General features: G+C 36.2%; 4 protein-coding genes and 1 pseudogene across 8 annotated transcripts in view; 3 read left to right on the top strand and 2 right to left on the bottom strand.

Annotated features, from left to right (window-relative positions):
* Positions 1-4427: 4427 nt before the first annotated feature.
* Positions 4428-10005, top strand: LOC106622323 (uncharacterized). Its single transcript, XM_014241464.3, has 4 exons — positions 4428-4771; positions 7694-7826; positions 9534-9708; positions 9776-10005. Exons 1-4 carry the CDS (start codon positions 4532-4534, stop codon positions 9891-9893), a joined length of 666 nt encoding a protein of 221 aa, XP_014096939.1. The 5' UTR covers positions 4428-4531; the 3' UTR covers positions 9894-10005.
* Positions 6528-7171, bottom strand: LOC138857199 (uncharacterized; annotated as a pseudogene).
* Positions 10006-10170: 165 nt separating the features above from the next.
* Positions 10171-12590, bottom strand: LOC106622322 (lymphotoxin beta receptor inhibitor). Of its 2 annotated transcripts, none has more exons than XM_036368834.2 (4): positions 12243-12590; positions 12092-12179; positions 10590-10728; positions 10171-10537 (listed from the first exon to the last, which is right to left on the bottom strand). In XM_036368834.2, the coding sequence occupies exons 1-4, from the start codon at positions 12398-12400 to the stop codon at positions 10512-10514; spliced, it is 411 nt and encodes a 136-aa protein (XP_036224727.1). In that variant the 5' UTR covers positions 12401-12590; the 3' UTR covers positions 10171-10511. The 2 variants fall into 2 exon arrangements, with proteins under 2 accessions (XP_036224727.1, XP_014096938.1); XM_014241463.3 differs by having other exon boundaries at positions 10171-10521.
* Positions 12591-12801: 211 nt separating this feature from the next.
* Positions 12802-13613, top strand: LOC106622321 (piercer of microtubule wall 1 protein). Its single transcript, XM_014241462.3, has 2 exons — positions 12802-13163; positions 13232-13613. The coding sequence occupies exons 1-2, from the start codon at positions 13025-13027 to the stop codon at positions 13435-13437; spliced, it is 345 nt and encodes a 114-aa protein (XP_014096937.1). The 5' UTR covers positions 12802-13024; the 3' UTR covers positions 13438-13613.
* A 2418-nt stretch (positions 13614-16031) lies between these two features.
* LOC106622319 (microtubule-associated protein futsch) overlaps positions 16032-19222 on the top strand; it is a 58110-nt gene continuing 54919 nt past the window's right edge. For all 4 annotated transcript variants that reach the window (XM_070105465.1, XM_070105464.1, XM_070105467.1 and 1 more), the window contains exon 1: positions 16032-16334. In XM_070105465.1, coding sequence (XP_069961566.1) covers positions 16121-16334 — 214 coding nt within the window. In that variant the 5' untranslated portion in view covers positions 16032-16120. The remainder of the gene's footprint in view (positions 16335-19222) is intronic.

The following is a 19222-nucleotide window of genomic DNA, read 5'->3' as shown; positions in this document are numbered from 1 at the left end:
CGATTTGGCCCATTTTCGCACTATAATATGAGAAGAATGCTATGTACCGAATTTTGTTGAAATCGGTTAAGCAGACAGTCACCATGCTGCCAAAGTCAGCTATAGGCACTGTGGTTTACATATTCAGTACCTAGGGGCTTGAACAGTTTCGGTTCGATTTAGAAAATTTTTGGTTTCACAAGGTCTAATTTACGTAAAGTTTTACCCCGATAGAATCATTGTTGCTTGATTTGCATACTGGAAAGTGAAAGAATCAGATGGAATTTAAAATGGTGTTATATGGGGAATAGGCGTGGTTGTAATCCGATTTGGCCCATTTTCGCACTATAATATGAGAAGAATGCTATGTACCGAATTTTGTTGAAATCGGTTAAGCAGACAGTCACCATGCTGCCACGAATTCGTGACAACAGCCATATTATTCAAGTGCACTTGAAATGTCGATTGGAATATGAGCAAACTTTTATGACGGAGACAGTGTGACCAGCAAAAATATTGGAGGCACTGAACTATCTGCTATGTACGTCAAGCATAATATACAAATGTCAAGTGATTGGCTAGCAAATGTTGGAAACGAGGAAACTGTCCCATGTATTTCGGATCCTGCAGATCACGCAGAAGTAAGAGACCTGCTTAATGCCCGGAAGGAAAATTTACCGCTTGAAATAGAAGAGAAATTAAAACCCGGTGGTCAGGAGACTTAAACGGACAATGAACCCGTTGAAAATAGATCCATTGAACGGATTGGATGGCACCAGGACAAGGTAGATGCCCAAGGGACGTTACTACCGACGACGATGCTCAGGAGTTGTCGTATCCAACGATTTACTGCGGAAAGAAGAGGACATCCACAACAACAGTAAAATTGCACGCTATGATCGGCGTTGTGTGCGAGTGGACGTACTCCTGTATATTTACTTGTATAAGTTCTACGAGTTAGAGCGCCTTAAAAATGCAATTTCCATTTGCCTGCGTAAAAAAATTGGATCAAGGAATATAACTGTTTCAAATGTAAGGGATGAAAATTTTGTCAGCAACCGTATCCAGCATGATGACGGCTATCATGGACTTAAAGGACTTCGATCCTCACCTGCACATAGGGAGGCTGAGAAGAAGAAAGTTTTAGCCATGATCCGCCAGTTTGGTTTGCCAATATTTTTTATAACAATCTCTGCTGCAGAAAATTCAAATGGCCTGAGCTGTTTGGAGAGCATTTGGTAGTCCGTTACTATTACAGAATTGAACTCCAGCATAGGGGATCACCACATTGTCATGGCATATACCAATTGAAAAGTGATAGAGTTATTAACACAAATGAAGTTGAAACATTCATCGACCGACACATCACGACCGATGGGGATGATTTGGACTTACTGGAATTCATTCAGTATCAAAAGCACAGACATGGCCGAGCTTACCTAAGAGACATACATGGAAAGCAAGTGTGCCGATTCAACATGCCATATCCGCCGATGCCACGGACAGAAATACTTTTCCCCTTGGAGAATGAGGAAGGTATTTAGCAACACAAAGATGAATTTCAAAATATACAGGAACTACTAACGGATCTTCCAGAGGAAGAAATTACACGGTTAAACTGGTGCGAAAAGTTTTTGGCGGATGAACGAATCAACACTGATTATGAAGGATACAATCTTGCTCTTTGCTCATCTGTAAAAAAGCCACACATTTTCCTAAGGAGAAAATTTTCAGACAAGCTTCTTAATGCCTATAATTAAAATATATTTAAATTGCATAGAGCAAATATGGATATTCAATTCATTCTGGACACATACGCTCCAATAGAGGAGTATCAACACTAGTGAGACAAGCAATGGAGGAAATAATTGCAGGGAATTTCTCCATTAAAAGAAAACTGCAGCACATCGAAAACAAATTTGTAAACGGATCGGAAATATCGGCTCAAGAAGCAGGTTATAATATTTTAGGAATACATCTATCAGAAGTCAGTAATGGGGAAATATTTATAAATATATCACATCTAAGCAACCGAGTAAGGATGATAAAGCCCAGGCATGAATTAAGAGCTTTACAGGACGACTCTACGGACATATATGTGCCGAGTGTGCTGGAGCACTACTCTTAAAGGCCCGATTAATCGAAAGAACTATGCTTAGCAGATTTTGTAGCATGGTTCAGATTTTGCAAAACGAACCGAAATGTTTCTGATAATAACGAAGTAGAAAACGAGGATGACACGACAGCTGCACTTCCAATAGCATTAAAGGATGGATAAGGACCTCACAACTTTTAGATTCCGAACTCAGAGCTCTATCAGTTCCAGAGCAAACAGGAGACATTAATGTTATTGAAGAGCACAGCAATACAGAGGAAGAGGTGGTTCGATTAATTAAACTCCCACCTTTAATATTAGAAGACGATTTACTGGCAATGGTCTCACTTAACAGCAGACAGAGGGAATACTTTGCTCATGTAATGCACAATGTCAAACCCAGTCGTTGACGTTACGAGCTAATAATGTACCAGGAACCAATCTCGAAACAGCCAAGGTGTTACTCTGCGTTTAAGTGTCAGTATGTTTTTGTCATCGGTGCGAAGATGAGCTTCGAACAAAGAGCCAACATTCAATTTTGTTTTAAATTGGTAAAACTTTTACCGAAACGTTTCAATTGATGAAACAAGTTTATTGCGATGATTGCCTATTCCGTAGCAGAGTGCACGAGTGGTTTCAACGTTTTCAAAGTGGTCGTGAGGACATAAATGAGAATGGAGAAGTCAAAAGTGAAGACAATACTGATTTGTTTTTATGATTCCAAGGGTATTGTCCACAAAGAATTTGTTCCACCCGGCCAAAACGTTAATGAGGTATTCTACCTTGGAGGTTTGAAGCGTTTGGTGCACCGTATTCGACGTGTTCAGCCCGAATATCGCGAAGATGGAAGTTGGCGTTTGTTGCACGATAAGGCGCCGTCTCATTGATCGACGCTTGTGGCCGATTATTTGACCAAATCATCACATTTTGACAATCAACCACTCCCCGTATTCACCTGATACGGCACCGTGCAACTTTAACCATTTCGGAAAAATGCATTTGCCGATGAAAGGAAAGCGTTATGCAGACGTGGAGGCCATTCAAAGGGCTTGCACCGGCATACTGGGGGCCATACCGGGCAACGAACCAAAACACTCGTTCGACATGCTTTTGGACTGTGCAAAAAGCTGTATTAAAGCAGAAGGAGACTATTTGAATAAAATTAATTGATTTTGCCGATAAAACCATTTGTTCTGTCTTTTTTTTTTAAAGTCCTCTTTACTTTGGAACGCACCTTGACTAGTAGATGTTTGTTCTTTGTGTTACCCATAGACTAGTAAAAGTGGATCACCAGATCCTCATAGATCGACGAATCGTTTTGAGCTTACCACAAATTCGACTTCGCTGGGTTCGCCAAAGCTATGTCTATAGAGCCATTTCAATCTCAGTCCGGCAAAAGCCCTGCCACGGAGGAGAAAGTTAGCGTGCATTAAAATATTTTGCCGTACCGCGTGTGAACCTATTGAACACATTCGTTAGTACTAATTATGGACATCGATGCGCACTTCTACACCTAATATGATGATTATATAAAGTTACCTGAAAGTATTTCCCGCCTTTGATTCTCAAATTAAATTTCAAAGAGTCTAAAATGTTCGGTTATACCTGATTTTAGCTCTTCCTGACTTGTTTAAACGACCGTTTTGACCGAATATAAGTTATTCCAGTCACATAAGCGTGGAACTTTGACCAATAGTCTAACTAGTTCGGCTGCAGTCCGAATTTTCTAAGTCTATCGCATTTATGACTGGGGTTTTATAGCGAGTGTAACCAACCATCTACGTTATGTGGGTGTTCTTGATACTTTGGTAAATATAATTTTGTGAATACGATATTTACTTTACTTCAAACGACGCCGACTGGGCTAATGACATTTGCTAGAGCAAGTGCATTTGCAGTTTTGGGTGTTTATGTCTTTTCACCAAATTACCTAACTACCTGATGCATTGACGAATTTGTTAATATGTACTTATATGGTAAGTGCAACAGTTGGCCTAAAACCATAAACTCAACATTGCCTCACAAATTTCTTTGTATATCTTTTTTTTCATTACTCGCTTACGCCTTCCATGTTTCATTGCATAGTATATTTGTTTACTTTCTTATAATTTGTTGGAAAACTCACTTTCGTGCCCAGCGATGCCTGCTAAATCAGCACAAGCTAGCGGTGCGCATACGCAGGTACGACGACAGCACACATTTTGCACCTGTGCAAATATTGTACCTGAGGAGTCGTCTTCGGCACTGCACTTGCCAGCGACGCTATTAAATGCGGAAACTATCAAAGCATTTCGCGCTTCTTTGACTTTGCTCTTGAAAATACCTTGATAAAACCAGGCGTGCAGTGTCGTCAAATTTTAGTCACGTTTCGTTGCTGAGTGACACACACGCAATCCGCAATTCAGTTGCGTTGCGCGTTTTTATTAGATTTGGTTTTAAATTCATTTCTCCATTGCAATGTCAGTGAAGAGCTGGCGCCTTTTTGTGATTTGCGCGCTTGTGGCGCTGCCACAAATTCGTTGTGCAATTTTCGCTTACGATGTGGATCGTAATACGAGTACGAGTAATTTCAATGAGATGATAGAGCGTCCGACAGGTTGGCTACAAGCGGCACAGGATATGATCGCCAGTCCGGCGGGGCATGTGGTAACACAGGTGGCCAAGGAGCTGATCAATCGCTCCACGGGCAATAGTCAAGTATGTGAAAGAGAAAAGTGATGAATAATATTAAAGAAGTGAAAAAAGAATCTGTAAACAAGTGCCAATGTTTATCAAAGACATCTTGAAATCAGCTTTATTGTGTCTTGCTGAAGTTAATCCGCCGCTAACTAAACTAAAAATTTGCTATAGTGGTCCGATACCGACGGTTAAATAAAATGAACAAATGTGCACCTTCTTGATGAGAACAGGACGGGTGCAAAATTTCAGATCGATATCTCAAAAACTGAGGGACTAGTTCGTATATATACAGACCGACATGGCTAAATCTACTGAGGGCATTACGGTGATCATTTATATTATATATACACTTTATAGGCCTTTTTTTCGCGCATACTGGCAGGCTCCTTATCGAAAATATGCGAAAAATTACGTGGAAAGTTTCAATAAAAACCAAACATGGATATATCTAAAATTACAGTTTATAAAATGTCTTGATGTCTCAATGTAAATCTCGCGCTTGCATCAAAAGTAATTCGCATCGACTACTCGGAACAATGATGTCGTCAAATACCCAGATATCGGAACAATCTACCAATGGATGTGAATGGGAGGGTGGAACCTCTACACTAAAATTATTTTCACCAAATAAACTCATTGATTTAATACGAGTTAAAGTTAGGAATGTAAAAACAATTTGTCAAAGCGTTGGACGTGGAAGGAGTTTGGTGACATTTGTAGAAAATCCCGCAACTTAGTATGGAAAAGTTGAAAGATGGAATATTTGATACAGTAATTACATATTATATTTGATACAGTAATCCTACATTACAGTGTGAAAATAGGCGAAATCAACCAAAAACCACCATATACAATATAGCAATTTTGAATTCCATCTGATTCTTTCACTTTCCTGGATTCGGATAAAACTTTGCACAAATAATGCATTCAAGGTATTTCATCGAATGCATAAAAATTTTCGAACCATAATATTTGAAGAACCCAGACGTTAAATACGTGGACCTCAGTGCGTAAGGCTGACTTTTTGCCGAAAATATCGGCCAACCTGTGAGATATATTATTGAAATTCGGGGGAAATGTTTTCATGATAATACTAATGTTAATACTTCCCTTAGCCCACATATACCTAATATAAAGATGTAGGATATATGTGTTCTTTTATCTTTGTACCTAAAATGGAAAGAATCGGGTGAAAACTTGCCTTAACCCCCATGTAACAGATATTCACGATTTTGAAACGTCCGGCTAACTTTACTCCATATATATGTTTTTATTCATAAAATTATTTGAAAATAAGTTCTCAAGTATACCTAAGAAATGTTAAAAACGAATGCAATCAGGCCTAATTTTTAATATTATCAACACCTGAAGGTATATAGCCGGATTTGACCCTTGCAAGTTGCAAGATTATGAAATGTTCGGTGACACCGCGTAGCAATTCCTTACTTGTTTAAAATATAACATTTTTCCCTTGGTTTACTAGACAATGAAATCACTGTAGACCAGTGGTGTTTAATTAATATTAACATGAAAATACTTCCAGTTCGAAATGCTTAAAATAGAAATCCACTAAAGCTGTTAATATAATTCTCAAGTAGCTCTAATATTTATAAACACAAAGTTTATAACTTTATTTATACTTATTAGTCGTACTTGATAGATACCCCATTCACAGTTTATAGCGACAAGTCCTATGACTGTATATAAGAATATTGATTAGCATATAAAAACATATCATAAAGGGTGATCCAATTCGAATCTCCCTACTTTTCTAAAGAAAAAACCACAGAATATTCAAATTTATTGGGTAATTTTTTTTTTTGGCATTTATTTTTTGAAGATTATCTCTTTCAAATGTTGGCCGGTAGCCGCGGATGATCCATCCGTTGAGTCCTATTTTCGATCACTTGTTCGAGCATTTCGACTGGTAACTGGCGAATGACACGCTAGATGTTTTGCTCCAAGGCCTTAATTGAAGCGGGATTGTCCGCATAGACTTTAGACTTTACATATCCCCACGGGAAAAAATCTAACGGTGTAAAATCACATGATCTTGGCGACCAACCGACCGGCTTAAAACGTGAAATTTTCTGCTCACTGAAGTGTTTTCTCAATAAATCCAATAAATAAATTGATGAGATGTGTGGGAAATGGCGCCGTCTTGTTGAAACCAAATATCGCCGAGATCATGATCATCAATTTCAGGCATCAAATAGTCAGTTATCATGGCGCGATAACGGTCGCCATTGACGGTTACGTTGCCACCGGCATCATTTTTGCAGAAATATGGACTGATGACTCCACCGGCCCACAAACCACACCAAACCGTGGCTTTTTATGGATGAAATGACACCTCTTGAATCTCTTCAGGTTGCTCTTCATCTCAAGTGCTACAATTTTTCATGTTTACATACCCATTGAGCCAAAACTGGGCCTCATCGCTGAACAAAATTTGGCTCGAAAGCGATGCTGAAGAAAGCTGAGGAAGATCTTTAAGATCTCAACGTAAAATGCGCAAATCGATACATACGTTAGTCCGACTTGCTACGAACGGCGCCGAACCTGCTCTCCACGGTCTTCTTGTACACTCTCAGCTATGGCCCCTATATTCTTTTTATTTCATGCTGGACGCGGTATATTCGGTCGAATATTATCCAATAATAAATGCTGGGTCTCAATATGGGTGAGGGTTTTGCGAATAGTACGCTCAGTAGGAAAATTATGTTTACCATAAGTTGTACGAAGCGCGCGAAACACATTTTTCACAGAATGTGAATTTTCGTAATAATATAGACTCACGCGTGATATGTCAAAAAAAGGCTATTAAAAAAAGTGTCTCTACTTAGACCACCCGGTATAATAAAATAAGATATTTATGCTTTAAATAAGCTAGATACTCTAACAACTTCCTCTCAACGAAATTAATTTCTTTCATTGCAGGTACTCAGCTTGAACCTTACCAATCTACTGATAATAGTTTTACTAAAAATTTTAATATTTGCCGCTGGTATGTTAGGCGCCGGACACTGGAGTGGCTATGGGTATGGATATGGACATGCGCGAAGTGCTGAGGGTAAGAATATCATTTTAAACTAGAATTTCTTATTATTATGACAGATAATAATATAAGTATTTAAAAAAAGAGTATTTTATAACTCAAAAAATAGGTTACGGTTTAAAATAATTTAGAAAGTGGAAATAAAAGAGCTACGAGAGTAGTCTATAAGCACCTAATCAAAAAAGGCTTAAACTAAAACAAGTAAAAAAAGGCTAAGCTCGGGGGTAACTGAACACTTTATACTCTTGCAACTTGCAATGAACAAAGCATGAAAAATGCATTCAAGTGTTAGGAAAACTTTATATTGAAAATTGTTGCGAAGCAATTCAACATTCATTATTCAATGAAATTTTAAATGGATTACAATCAAATTTGGTATTTCATTAGTTATATTACAGCTCATAGACTCACTTAGTTTTATTTTTATATTTAACTTCCTGTCAGCTAAAATTCTATTATGTTCATCTTCAATTGAGATATATGGGAAGTAAACACAAAAAGCAAAATGTAATATAATGAATTGATGTGAAAACGTCAACCAGAGCGATCACAATTCATTATTTTAGGGATATAAAGTTTGGACTAATGTCTAAACCAATTTCATTCATATTCACACACAATTTTTAAGAAAACTTGTTCATTTTGTCAGGTGGAAATTCGGAAATTATTATACAGACAATACTAGGGACTGAGAAAGGGAAGTGCTAACTGAGTTAATTTTGACATTGCTGAGGTATACTTGAGATCATATTTTAAGCAATTTTTTAAGTATATATTGTAACTCACACATTGAACGACATGTTCGGCAAAAGGTTTGATAAAATAACGAAAATCGATATATGTAGTAATTGAGAGTGGGGTAATTCGTAGAATAAAGTAAACATTGTTATGTCCAATATTATACGTTGAACTATAGTATATCCGATATTAATCAGTTATTTTTGCTAAGCTATCTTTCATATTGAGTGATATATATGGCATAAGGCCAACCGCAAGTTTGAGTATCTTATGTTTGGTATATGAGAGATAGAGATAGTATTGACCCGATTTTACAAATATCAATTTCTGGCAATACATCACATCATTAACAGAATAACATGCTACCTGAATTTCATCAAAGTATCTCACATACCGTCACCAACATACTCGTATATTGAATGTTTGAAAATTCTGTGATTAGTTATATGGAGCTAGGGTAAGTTTTCACCCGATTTTACTTATTTTAGGCACAGAGATACACTGTTGTTAAGAACATACGCTTTCTCATTTTTATTGAGATAACTTACATTCAGTTTCATTTCATTCATCAGTGTTACGCCTCATTATTATGATTTGAGCTAGCAGAAGGTCTAAAGTGATTGCATTAATGTATGCTTGATAATATGTTTTCATCCAATTTCATGAAGATAATTCACATATTGACCGATATATTTGCCACGCAGATTTAGACGTGGTTTCGCATATTCTTTTAGTGATATTTAATAATAATTGACATACTATTTTTGTCGGGGATACAAAGAAACATAGACCAATAACTTAAAATGGTGGCTTAAACATAATTAAATAAATAAATTAAAACTTGATATTATATAATTATCGTGGCCCTTTCATTTTATCCAAATATTTTTCCTGGCCCCTAATAATCGAGGCCACATTAAATTCCGCTCTAGCAGAATTTATCTTCACCCAGTAATAGATGTTATAAAATCGTTTCTCATATAGATCTTCACTTCGGCTTAAGCGATGGCGAGGATTACCTTATCACCGGTTTCTTAGCAGCACAAGGCATCGGACTTGATGACTGCCTTTATGCAGCGGCATGCGCCAGCCCGAGTGTGGCTTATGAATATGCAAAGGCAGCAAAAGCATTAATTGAAGGCATCAAAAAGTACGAAGGGTAAGCAAACGATTTTTCAAGTCTTCGAGAAGAAAATATTTGTGACACATTTTTATTTATTCACCAGCAATGCTTTCAATAATCCGCGCTACAATGATCTCATTGTACTGCTAGAGAAGGCGGCCTATGATGGCTATCGCGGCTTACCCTGCAACAGATCGTCGAAATGCGATAATATTAATTGAGGATACTACCAAAAAATCACACCGTTATACATATTAACAAAAACTTTTTTTTATTATTAATAGTTTTTATTGCATTGCTTTTTAATTATCAATAATTAATTTAGCAGACTATTATTTATGCTAGCGTTGTTTATAAAATTTTTTAATCGTTTGGTAGTTATTTACAGTCTTAATAAGTTGCTCTGCATTATTATTATAATAAAGGTAGAAACATTTATATTTATTACATTATTATTAATAAAAAAAAACCCATCTCGATAATAACTACTTAGGAGTATAATAATTCAGCAAAAGGTTTTTTGAAAAAATAAGAAATTATGTATAATTCTTACACATGTCTATGTACTTATAAATTTGTATTTTCTATGTTTTCATCAGTTATTGTTTATATTATAATTTATATTTTTATACGCTTTTACTTTTGGATGCAAATTGAGCTAATTTTCCTCAATTAATTGCTATATTTTCATATTCTTCTTCAGGCAATGTATATGTCTCTCTGCTCTTTGTCCCGCTACTTAACTCTATTGCCTCTCTGGCGACCCAGTGACGGCCTTCACATATTCCGCATAGTGCAGGAAGCCATCCTTATTAGCATCCGCGATTTGCAGAAACTCATCAATAACCTCTGGAATTTGTAAAGTCTGCTGCTCTAATGTTAAGCTTTCAAAATTTAATGCACTCTCTGGTACTTACCTATGATATGATTTAATTCTTCGGTAGCATTGTGCAGGAAGCTATCTCGATCGACTTTTTTGAAATGTTCATCTTGATGTATGGCCGCTTGTAGCATCTCCAGTCCATCCAGGGCGTTATTATTGTCGCTGTCATGGATCTGTTGGATTAGACAATCGATTAATTTATGTTAGTGTCAATAATTTCTAAATATTATTTTTTTACAGAATACATGTTGACTATAGGGTTACCTTTATATCAAAGCAACCATAAGCTTGAGAGCAAACAATTTAACCTTGCGTCAGTTGAGCCCATGTAACTGGCATTTTCCTAAACTTATAAATAGTTAAGGACTGTTAATATGGCAGAATTCCTAAATATTCTTTGCAAAATAATGTTGTATGACTCTACAACAAAATCAAACAAGTAATTGTTTGCCCTGGATCTTTCTCTCATGTTCTTCTCTTGTCGAAAATAATAAGTGAAGAAGAAAGGCATTTGGAGAAAAACTTCTCTACAACAAGTCAAGTTCAAAACATAGTTTTGGAAATATCACATTAATTTTGTTCTTTGGTTCGGCAGTATTTCGAATCCTTTTACGCTGAGTAAATCCTTTTCTTCAAATCCATCAAAACCTTCTTATAGTTGTCACAAGTGAGGCGTCAAGTTTTCTAAGTATAGGAAACTACCGAGCAAGTACCGGCTATCCGAAACTTTTAGGTCCGTTTGGGTTAATTTTATCATTTGACACAGAAATCTCTGATAGCTGTTAAGGAATGTTAAAACTCTACGTGAATTTCACACATCAAACTTTGGATAAAACTATTTCTTGTGTTCCCTAGAAGGTTACTCAAGGTTCGGTTTCCCGAAGAATTTGCTTTCAAGTCGCTGACAGAACGAATTTTCATAATTTTGTCTTCGAGGGCGGGTACTGCGCTGTTCAAGATCAACAAAACAAACATTGTTCAAATGCGTAAACATTTTGGTATGAAACTTGAAATCTAGAAATCTTAAAAAGTATATTTTGCATTTACCCTAGGTAATTAAAAAACATAAAATTCTTGAAAAATGTGTAGTAGATATGGGATCGCCAAAAAGAAAAATATATACTTGAAGCTCTAATAAGAACTTATGTTTTTATTTTTCAAACGATGAGACTTTAGAACCTTTCCTTATGTACCTTATTGCTGATAGTAAATATCTTGTATAATCTTAGATTATACTAAAGTTAATTATCCAGAGTACATTTTTTCATCTACTGAAAATTAGTAAAAATTTTCTTTAAAATTTTTGATTATTCCTGATGAATTAAGAAATGTTTATCTTGAACTCAGAACTTGAACTTGAACCCATACATATTTTTCAAAATTTAACACTTTATTGAACAAATATTTACAAAAGCACTAATCATCGGGAAATCAAAGTCAAATGAGAGATTTAAGTGTGTTCATGAAAATCATGAAATCAGGAAATAATATTATAGAACATACATATATCTAACCTCTAATTTTATAGATACTCACCTTAAAATAGTAGAAATTCTTCTCCTCATCGGACATGTTATCTAAATTGACATTTATGCCCATATCCTTGAGATCCTCATCGATGCGACTGCAAGTGAAAAGGTGGGAAAGTAGTGATTTGTAATGAAACATATTTTAGAGAAGAACTCACTGCTCTTCGTGCGTTAAATGCTCATCCACTTTACGTGTTTTGGACTGTTCACTGCGCGGGTGATGCGGTCCGCGCTTAATAGCCACACAGGGGTCCATTGTTTGGCTGAATGTTGCAACACATATTATAAAATTAACAAAATTCAACATTTTACACATTTCTGCACGAAATCTAAGAGTTGCTGTGTAATTTTCTTGAAAACTGTAGCAAAAAGTATAGCTAAACCTGAGCGAGTTATAATATGCACTAGAAATACATGTGAAAGAAAATATCGGCAGGTGTGTTCTTTATAATTGCTGAAATCAATAAAACATGCAAACCGCAAAGGACAGCCGTGCGCATGACACGCAAATGCGTTTGACAATTCTAACCTTAAGATACCACCCCAAAACCTGTGTGTTTTGACAGCCGACAGCAACTGTAGTCAGTCAGCTGTTGCACCGTTAGCAAGGTGGTGTTGCGTCATCCCGCTGCAGAATGTTAGGCTTACTTTTATCATTTTTTAATGTGTTGATTTAGTGTTTGTTAGCTTTCAACTTTCCAAACTTTTCGAACTCTTTCTCTTTTGTTGCTGCAGCAACAAATGACTGTTTTGTCAATCGCATTTCATTCGAACACTTTCAAACAAGCTCTCAAGCGAGTACAAATTCCGAATCAAGGCCAAAATATTTCACAATTTTTACGCTGAACAAATCGTATTTGAAAGTAATTTTGCATTGTTTTTTAAAAAATTATTTCATTCAATTACAAGTGATTCGCATATCCATCGATTTAATACTAAAATGTGCGAACATTATTGTGACGATTTGGAAACCTTCAACCCCGAAATTGAATACCAGAAGTTTTTGAAACGCAAACCCATCGTACAAACCGCCAAGTTGTATGAGCAATTGCACACGCGAGAGAAAATCAAATGCCCCTGTAAGTATTGAGCGCAAAAGAGTTGACATCTATTAGGTCTTAGCTACAATGATTTTTCTTCCCTTCAGACAATTTCAAAGGCTATGGCGTGGAAACGGACAAGAACACAATGTATCGCACTTGCAATTCCGAGTATGGCTATTACGCACCCAACGCTTACACCATACCGACGCGCTACTTTCCGCTCTCACAGAAATTCTCCAATGAACTTGCTCGCTGCGGCATGTATCGTAATTTCTCTCTGAATACTTTAATGGATCGTGCGTATTTCTGAGTGGATTTATGGTTGGCGGTGTATTATCGCGGTATTTAAATTGGGAATATGTAAATTATGACTTTACAAACCCAGTTTAATCATCTAAGTATTTGTTTGTACACTTAATGCTGGATAATTAAATTGAAAAACCATTAATTGAAAAACATGAAGTTCTAGAATATTATACCCTCAAATTGTTTTTTTTTTTTGGATGTGAACTGTCGGAGCTTCTGGCTACTACATTCGCTCAAAGCCAGCTGATTCTGAGCGTTGATCGCCAGCTATTCGGTTCCCAGCGATTCGACAACGACCGTTTTCCCTTGACGTTGTCAAAAGTGATCCACTTTTCATCATCAATAACAAATCGCACCATAACGCCTATTCATATTTTTAGCTGCTTTTCTCCTTTATCGATGTAAAACTGTTAAATATGGCGTATTTCCTCTTTCCTTAGGTCCATCTTTGAAGCGTGCTCAACGAATACTGAATACCAAAGAAATCTTATCTGTAAATAGATTACTGAAGCCATCTTTTAGAAAAAACTTTTTTTTATCAAATAAAAAAGGTGAAATTTTGTAGTAAATAATTAGTAGGGACATTTCTTACTGTTATAATGGATGCTTCAATTTGATTTGCCATTTCTTTATAAACAGAATTACTCCGGAACAACGATTGCACATCATGACAATTTATTCCTAAAATAATGGTTTGGTTCGCGGATTGCATCGCGCGCTTTGTCCAATATTCGGTCGACATAATCGCTCAGCATAGTCAGTAACTCGAGCAACCATGCATCTGTTTTGCTCCACCTTTACTCTAGTGGATATTGCGCATCCTCAGAGATGCCATACAGAACGCACTGAAGACGTTATTGCTGCTGTGTAAAGAGTATCTAAGAAGACAAAAATAAGTCCATCCGCCATCGCGCGCAACAATTTGAGCTGTGCTCATCCACTTTATGGAAGATTTTCGGTGACTGATGGCAAGCCATTGTAGAGACGCTGTTACATCGTCAAAAAGTCACAGTCTGGTGTGCTCTATAGGAAGAGGGAATCATTGGCTCATATTTCTTAAAAAATGAATGGTTCCAACAAGACGGCACTACATGCCATACAGTCAACAAAACAATCAACTTATTGAAGAAAACTTTTGGTGAACTGGGGTTATGTGAAGTCGTTTGTCTACACAGAGATGCTCGAAATGATTGACGCCTTCGAAGAGAATATTCGCTGCGTTATTTCTGACATACGGTCAGTAGTCGAAAATTGGGCCGCGGCGGTCACTTGCCCGAAATCTTTTAAACACATAATGGCAAACCCTTATTTTAATAATAAAGTTAAATTCTTATCAAGTACTTTTTTTATTAAAATACATTTAGAATAATCAATCCTATTTTTCAAAAATACAATCTACCCTAATAATTCCGCTAATGAGCTTTAAAGAGGTATTAATCCATAATTGTCTCACTGCGATATTTTTAAATGATTTGATTAAATGATGTCGTTCGCTTGGCCATGTCCATCTTTCTGTGTTTCTGTCCGTCCATCTGTATGTATATACGCGAACGAGTCCCTCAGGTTTTAAGATACCGATCTGAAATTTTGTATACGTCCCTTTCTTACCAAGAAACTGTTCATTCGTCGGAACCTCTATACGACATAGCTGCCATACAAACTGATCGGTCAAAATCAAGTCTTTCTATGAAACACTTTTTTATCTGACAAGATATCGTTATAAACTTCGAGATGGATTATTTTTCAAGCCAATATTATAATCTCCTTACATATTTTTCAGACCGAACTACTATAACATATAGCTGCCATACAAATTTACCGATAAAAAGCAAGCTCTTGTATGAATAACTTTTTTAATATACAAGATATTTGATGAAATTTTACACAAACCGTTTTCGAAAGCAATGATACAATCTCCAAAAAACTTATTCAGTTCGATCCACCAAAATAAAGATTTTCATAAAATACCTATTTTCCGTATTAAGCAACCTTCATTCGAATTGAAGGTTGTTTAGATCAAACAACGTGGCTTGGAAGAACTAGCCAAATCTGTTCCGTTGAATGTAAACATTGACCGGTTAAGCTTTCAGATTTTTTTGTACACAGGTATATTTGCTATAAGAAATGGACCTATGAAGGGTATTCTAGCTTTATTCTTGCTTTATTATACTATAAAAGTATTTTATGTGAAATTTCATTAACGTTAATGTGAATACCGCTATTTAAGTCAATACAAACTTGTTTTGAACTTTTGTTGACATCACGTTTTTTTCGAAACAAAATTTCAAAGTCACTGCATAAAATAAAATTAAATTAAAGGAAAGAAAAAAGCAATTTAAAATACAAACTTGATAAAAATTCAAATTTCTTAGAAATTAGCGCAGCTTAGAGCGAGTACAGAAATTACCACGCAAGTACAACATTGAAAAAGAAGCGCATACAATAACATGAGGTAAGTATTTATGTTTACTAAAGTTACAACAACGCTGATAAGCGGAAATCAGCGACGAACTTCCAACGATTTCTCACGCCTTCTACGCTTCTGTTTTTGTGTTTTTGTGCTGCCTAGCGAGGTGAAACAATTGTTGAGCTCACTTTTGTGGGACATTTACGGCAAGCAACGGAGAGAACAACACTCACGACGCTTCAGCAAGTATAGCAGTAAATTTAGCAAAGACGATCCAGATATGTTCGACTTCAGTTCGTTAAAATTTGCCAGCTGCGCCAAAGATTTGGAGCATTTTAGTGCCCGTAAGCTCATTGATATTTCCGCCATTTTAAAAGTCGAAATACGTTTAATGGGTCATTTCTTGGAACGTGTACTAATCTCACGTGAACGCAATCGAAGGCATCAGGACACTTTGTGCGGCTTCGTAGACGCATTGCTCTATGTACGATATCGTGAGTATATTTTCCATAAAGTACAGTTACCATATTTAGTCGAATTAAGAGTTGAAATTAAGAAGGAAAATATTTATAAATATAAAATATTTAGACTTAAGCCACTCCCATAAAATCGCTTATAAATTTTGGGACCCAATCGAAATAGCCTTATTTCATGGACTATTGAATCCATTAAGAAATAATTACTGGTAGTGGAGTGGGTTGAGTATGTGATTACTCTCCAGACTGTATTCAAATACCGAACAAATCAAAATCTAAAATTATTGAAAAAGTTTCGACAATTCGAGCTTAACTTTCTTCTGTCATCGGAAACTTAAATGAGAAATGCTAGAGGTATATAGAGCCTTGTACTCATATTAACATAAGACGTATACTATAAGCAGAAGTAGAAGCTTAGTCATTTAATCATTAAATTTGTAACTATCAATCATTCGTTTTTCATACATTCTTTGGTTACTCATATATTGTATTCATGCTGTTCGGCATCCAGCCATTAGCTCCGTTGCAAGTCAGGCCGTTATAAAAATTAAAATATAATATATTTTCAATAAAGTAAATTTTATTTAATTATGCAGATATTAAATTAGCGGTATACAGATTTTTATTCGAAAGCCAGCTTTTGCTTTCACACAAGCCCTCAAACGATTTAGCGATGATCAACAGCAGCGCGAACAGTTTCTATTGGAATTGACGCCGTTGCTCAAACCAAATATTATTTTGAGACTCTCTAAATTTCTATGGGGTATTCCACAGGTCATGTTCTCCAACTTTGACCACAAACTGTAGTCGATCAGATTCAAATCTGAACTTGCAGACGGCCAATAGTCTGCAGCTTTGATATCAGGAATATTCCTTTTAAGCCACAGCTGTGTGGTTTTTGCTTGGTGTGGGGAAGCTGAATATTGTTGGAAGATCCAATGCTTCCATCGAAAAGAGTATTGCTTAACTGCTTTATCACACATTCTTAAATATCCTAATGGTACACTTTGGCCCCACTATTAACCCCTTTCTCATAGAAGTGCACAGCTAAAATGCCTAAGACTCCCCAGCAAACCCCTACAGCAGCTGGATGGTAACCACGTTGAACCCTTGAAATAACATTTTTTTTGCGTCTTTAGAAGCTTTTTCGTAGTTTTTGTCACTTCGCTTATTAAAAACATCTTCAACAGTGAAAGTTGTTAAATCTTTAAAATGGAGGCTGTTGAGCCTAATTTGATTCAAGCGCGTTGTCAGAAAATGACCAGTTAACCGACGGTAGACTTTAATGTGGAGACCATCTCGAATAAGTCTTGACATTGATCTAATTGATATATCCATTTCCTTTGATATAATTTTCTGCTTTCTAAAGGGATTTTTTATGGCAGGACTAAGTACAATGCTCTGCGTTTATATCCAAGTCACCGTCATTAGGAAACGAATGTAGTTTACTAAGATATATAATTTTCCCCTTTTTATACCCTGAACAGGGTATATTAAGTTTGTAACACCCAGCAGGAAACGTCGGAGACCCTATAAAATATATACATAAATGATCAGCATGATGAGCTGAGTTGATTTAGCCATGTCCGTCTGTCCGTCTGTCTGTATATATACAAACTAGTCCCTCAGTTTTTATGCTATCGATCTGAAATTTTGCACCTGTCCTTTTCTAACAAAGAAGCTGCTCATTTGTCTGAACGGCCGATATCGGACCACTATAGAATATAGCTGCCATACAAACTGAACAATCGGAATCAAGTGTTTGTATGGAAAACTCTTTCATTAGACGAGGTTTCTTCACGAAATTTGGCATGTATTAATATTAAAGGCGTTAATCCCATCTCCGAAGAAATTGTATAGATCGGATGACTATAGCATATAGCTGCCATATTAACTGAACAATCGGAGTAAAGTGCTTGCATGGAAAATTTTTTTATTTGACGAGGTACCTTCACGAAATTAGGCACGAGTTATTACTTAAGACAACAAATTATTCTCCCCAGAAATTGGTCAGATCAGATCACTATATCATATAGCTGCCATACAAATTGAACGTTTGGAATCAACTTCTTGTAAGGGGCCTTTGTATTTGTGAAGGGTATTATAGCTTCGGCGCAACCGAAGTTAACTTTTTTTCTTGTTTAGCTTGTTAATACTATCTATGTACTTACCACTACATTTAAGTAGTCAATCGAGTTCTATAGCTTTTTTTAGTTCTGTTAAAAATGGAGTTATTTTATTTGGAATTTAGAAACTGGAAACAAAAGTGCTATAACATCCCTTCAATGAATTTCGATCAACATATTCCGTTCAACCAGTGATCAGTCAGTCTCATTATTTTACTTAATCACCATGAGATACGAATTAATTTTAAAATTCAATCCAGCTAATGATATCGTGGGAAATACAAATCTCTGCTTTCCAAATGCTTATAAAACGTATTTATGTATATTATGGTTTAGGTTGTAGTCAAGGGACCTTTCAGCGAAGTCTATGAGAAAGTGCCCTTAACCTTATATGTATATATATTTGCAAAGTTTTATCTCAAAATATTGATTGGTGCTTGATTTGTATACTAAAACGTGAAAGAATCAGATGGTAAATTGTGTTGTATGGGAAGTAGGCGTGGTTGTAATCGATTTCCGTTCTCACACTGTAATATAAGAATATTATGTACCTACCTATGTTATGTTTCACCTAAAAGTGGGCGGTGACACGCTCGTCAGCCCATTTTGACCGCGGCTCCTATAAAACCGCCTCGGACCTAACCGGATGTAAAATTTAATGTCTCTGATGCATTTAATTATTGATTTATCGCAATTTTAGTAGTTTTTAACAAAACCGTTATATGGAAAGTGGACCCCGCATACTATCATCCGATTTCATCACACTGTTGTAGGAAAAAA

The sequence above is a fragment of the Bactrocera oleae genome, chromosome 2, assembly GCF_042242935.1.
Source record: "Bactrocera oleae isolate idBacOlea1 chromosome 2, idBacOlea1, whole genome shotgun sequence".
NCBI classification, from domain to species: Eukaryota; Metazoa; Arthropoda; class Insecta; order Diptera; family Tephritidae; genus Bactrocera; species Bactrocera oleae.
This window is presented reverse-complemented; position numbering and strand designations above follow the sequence as displayed.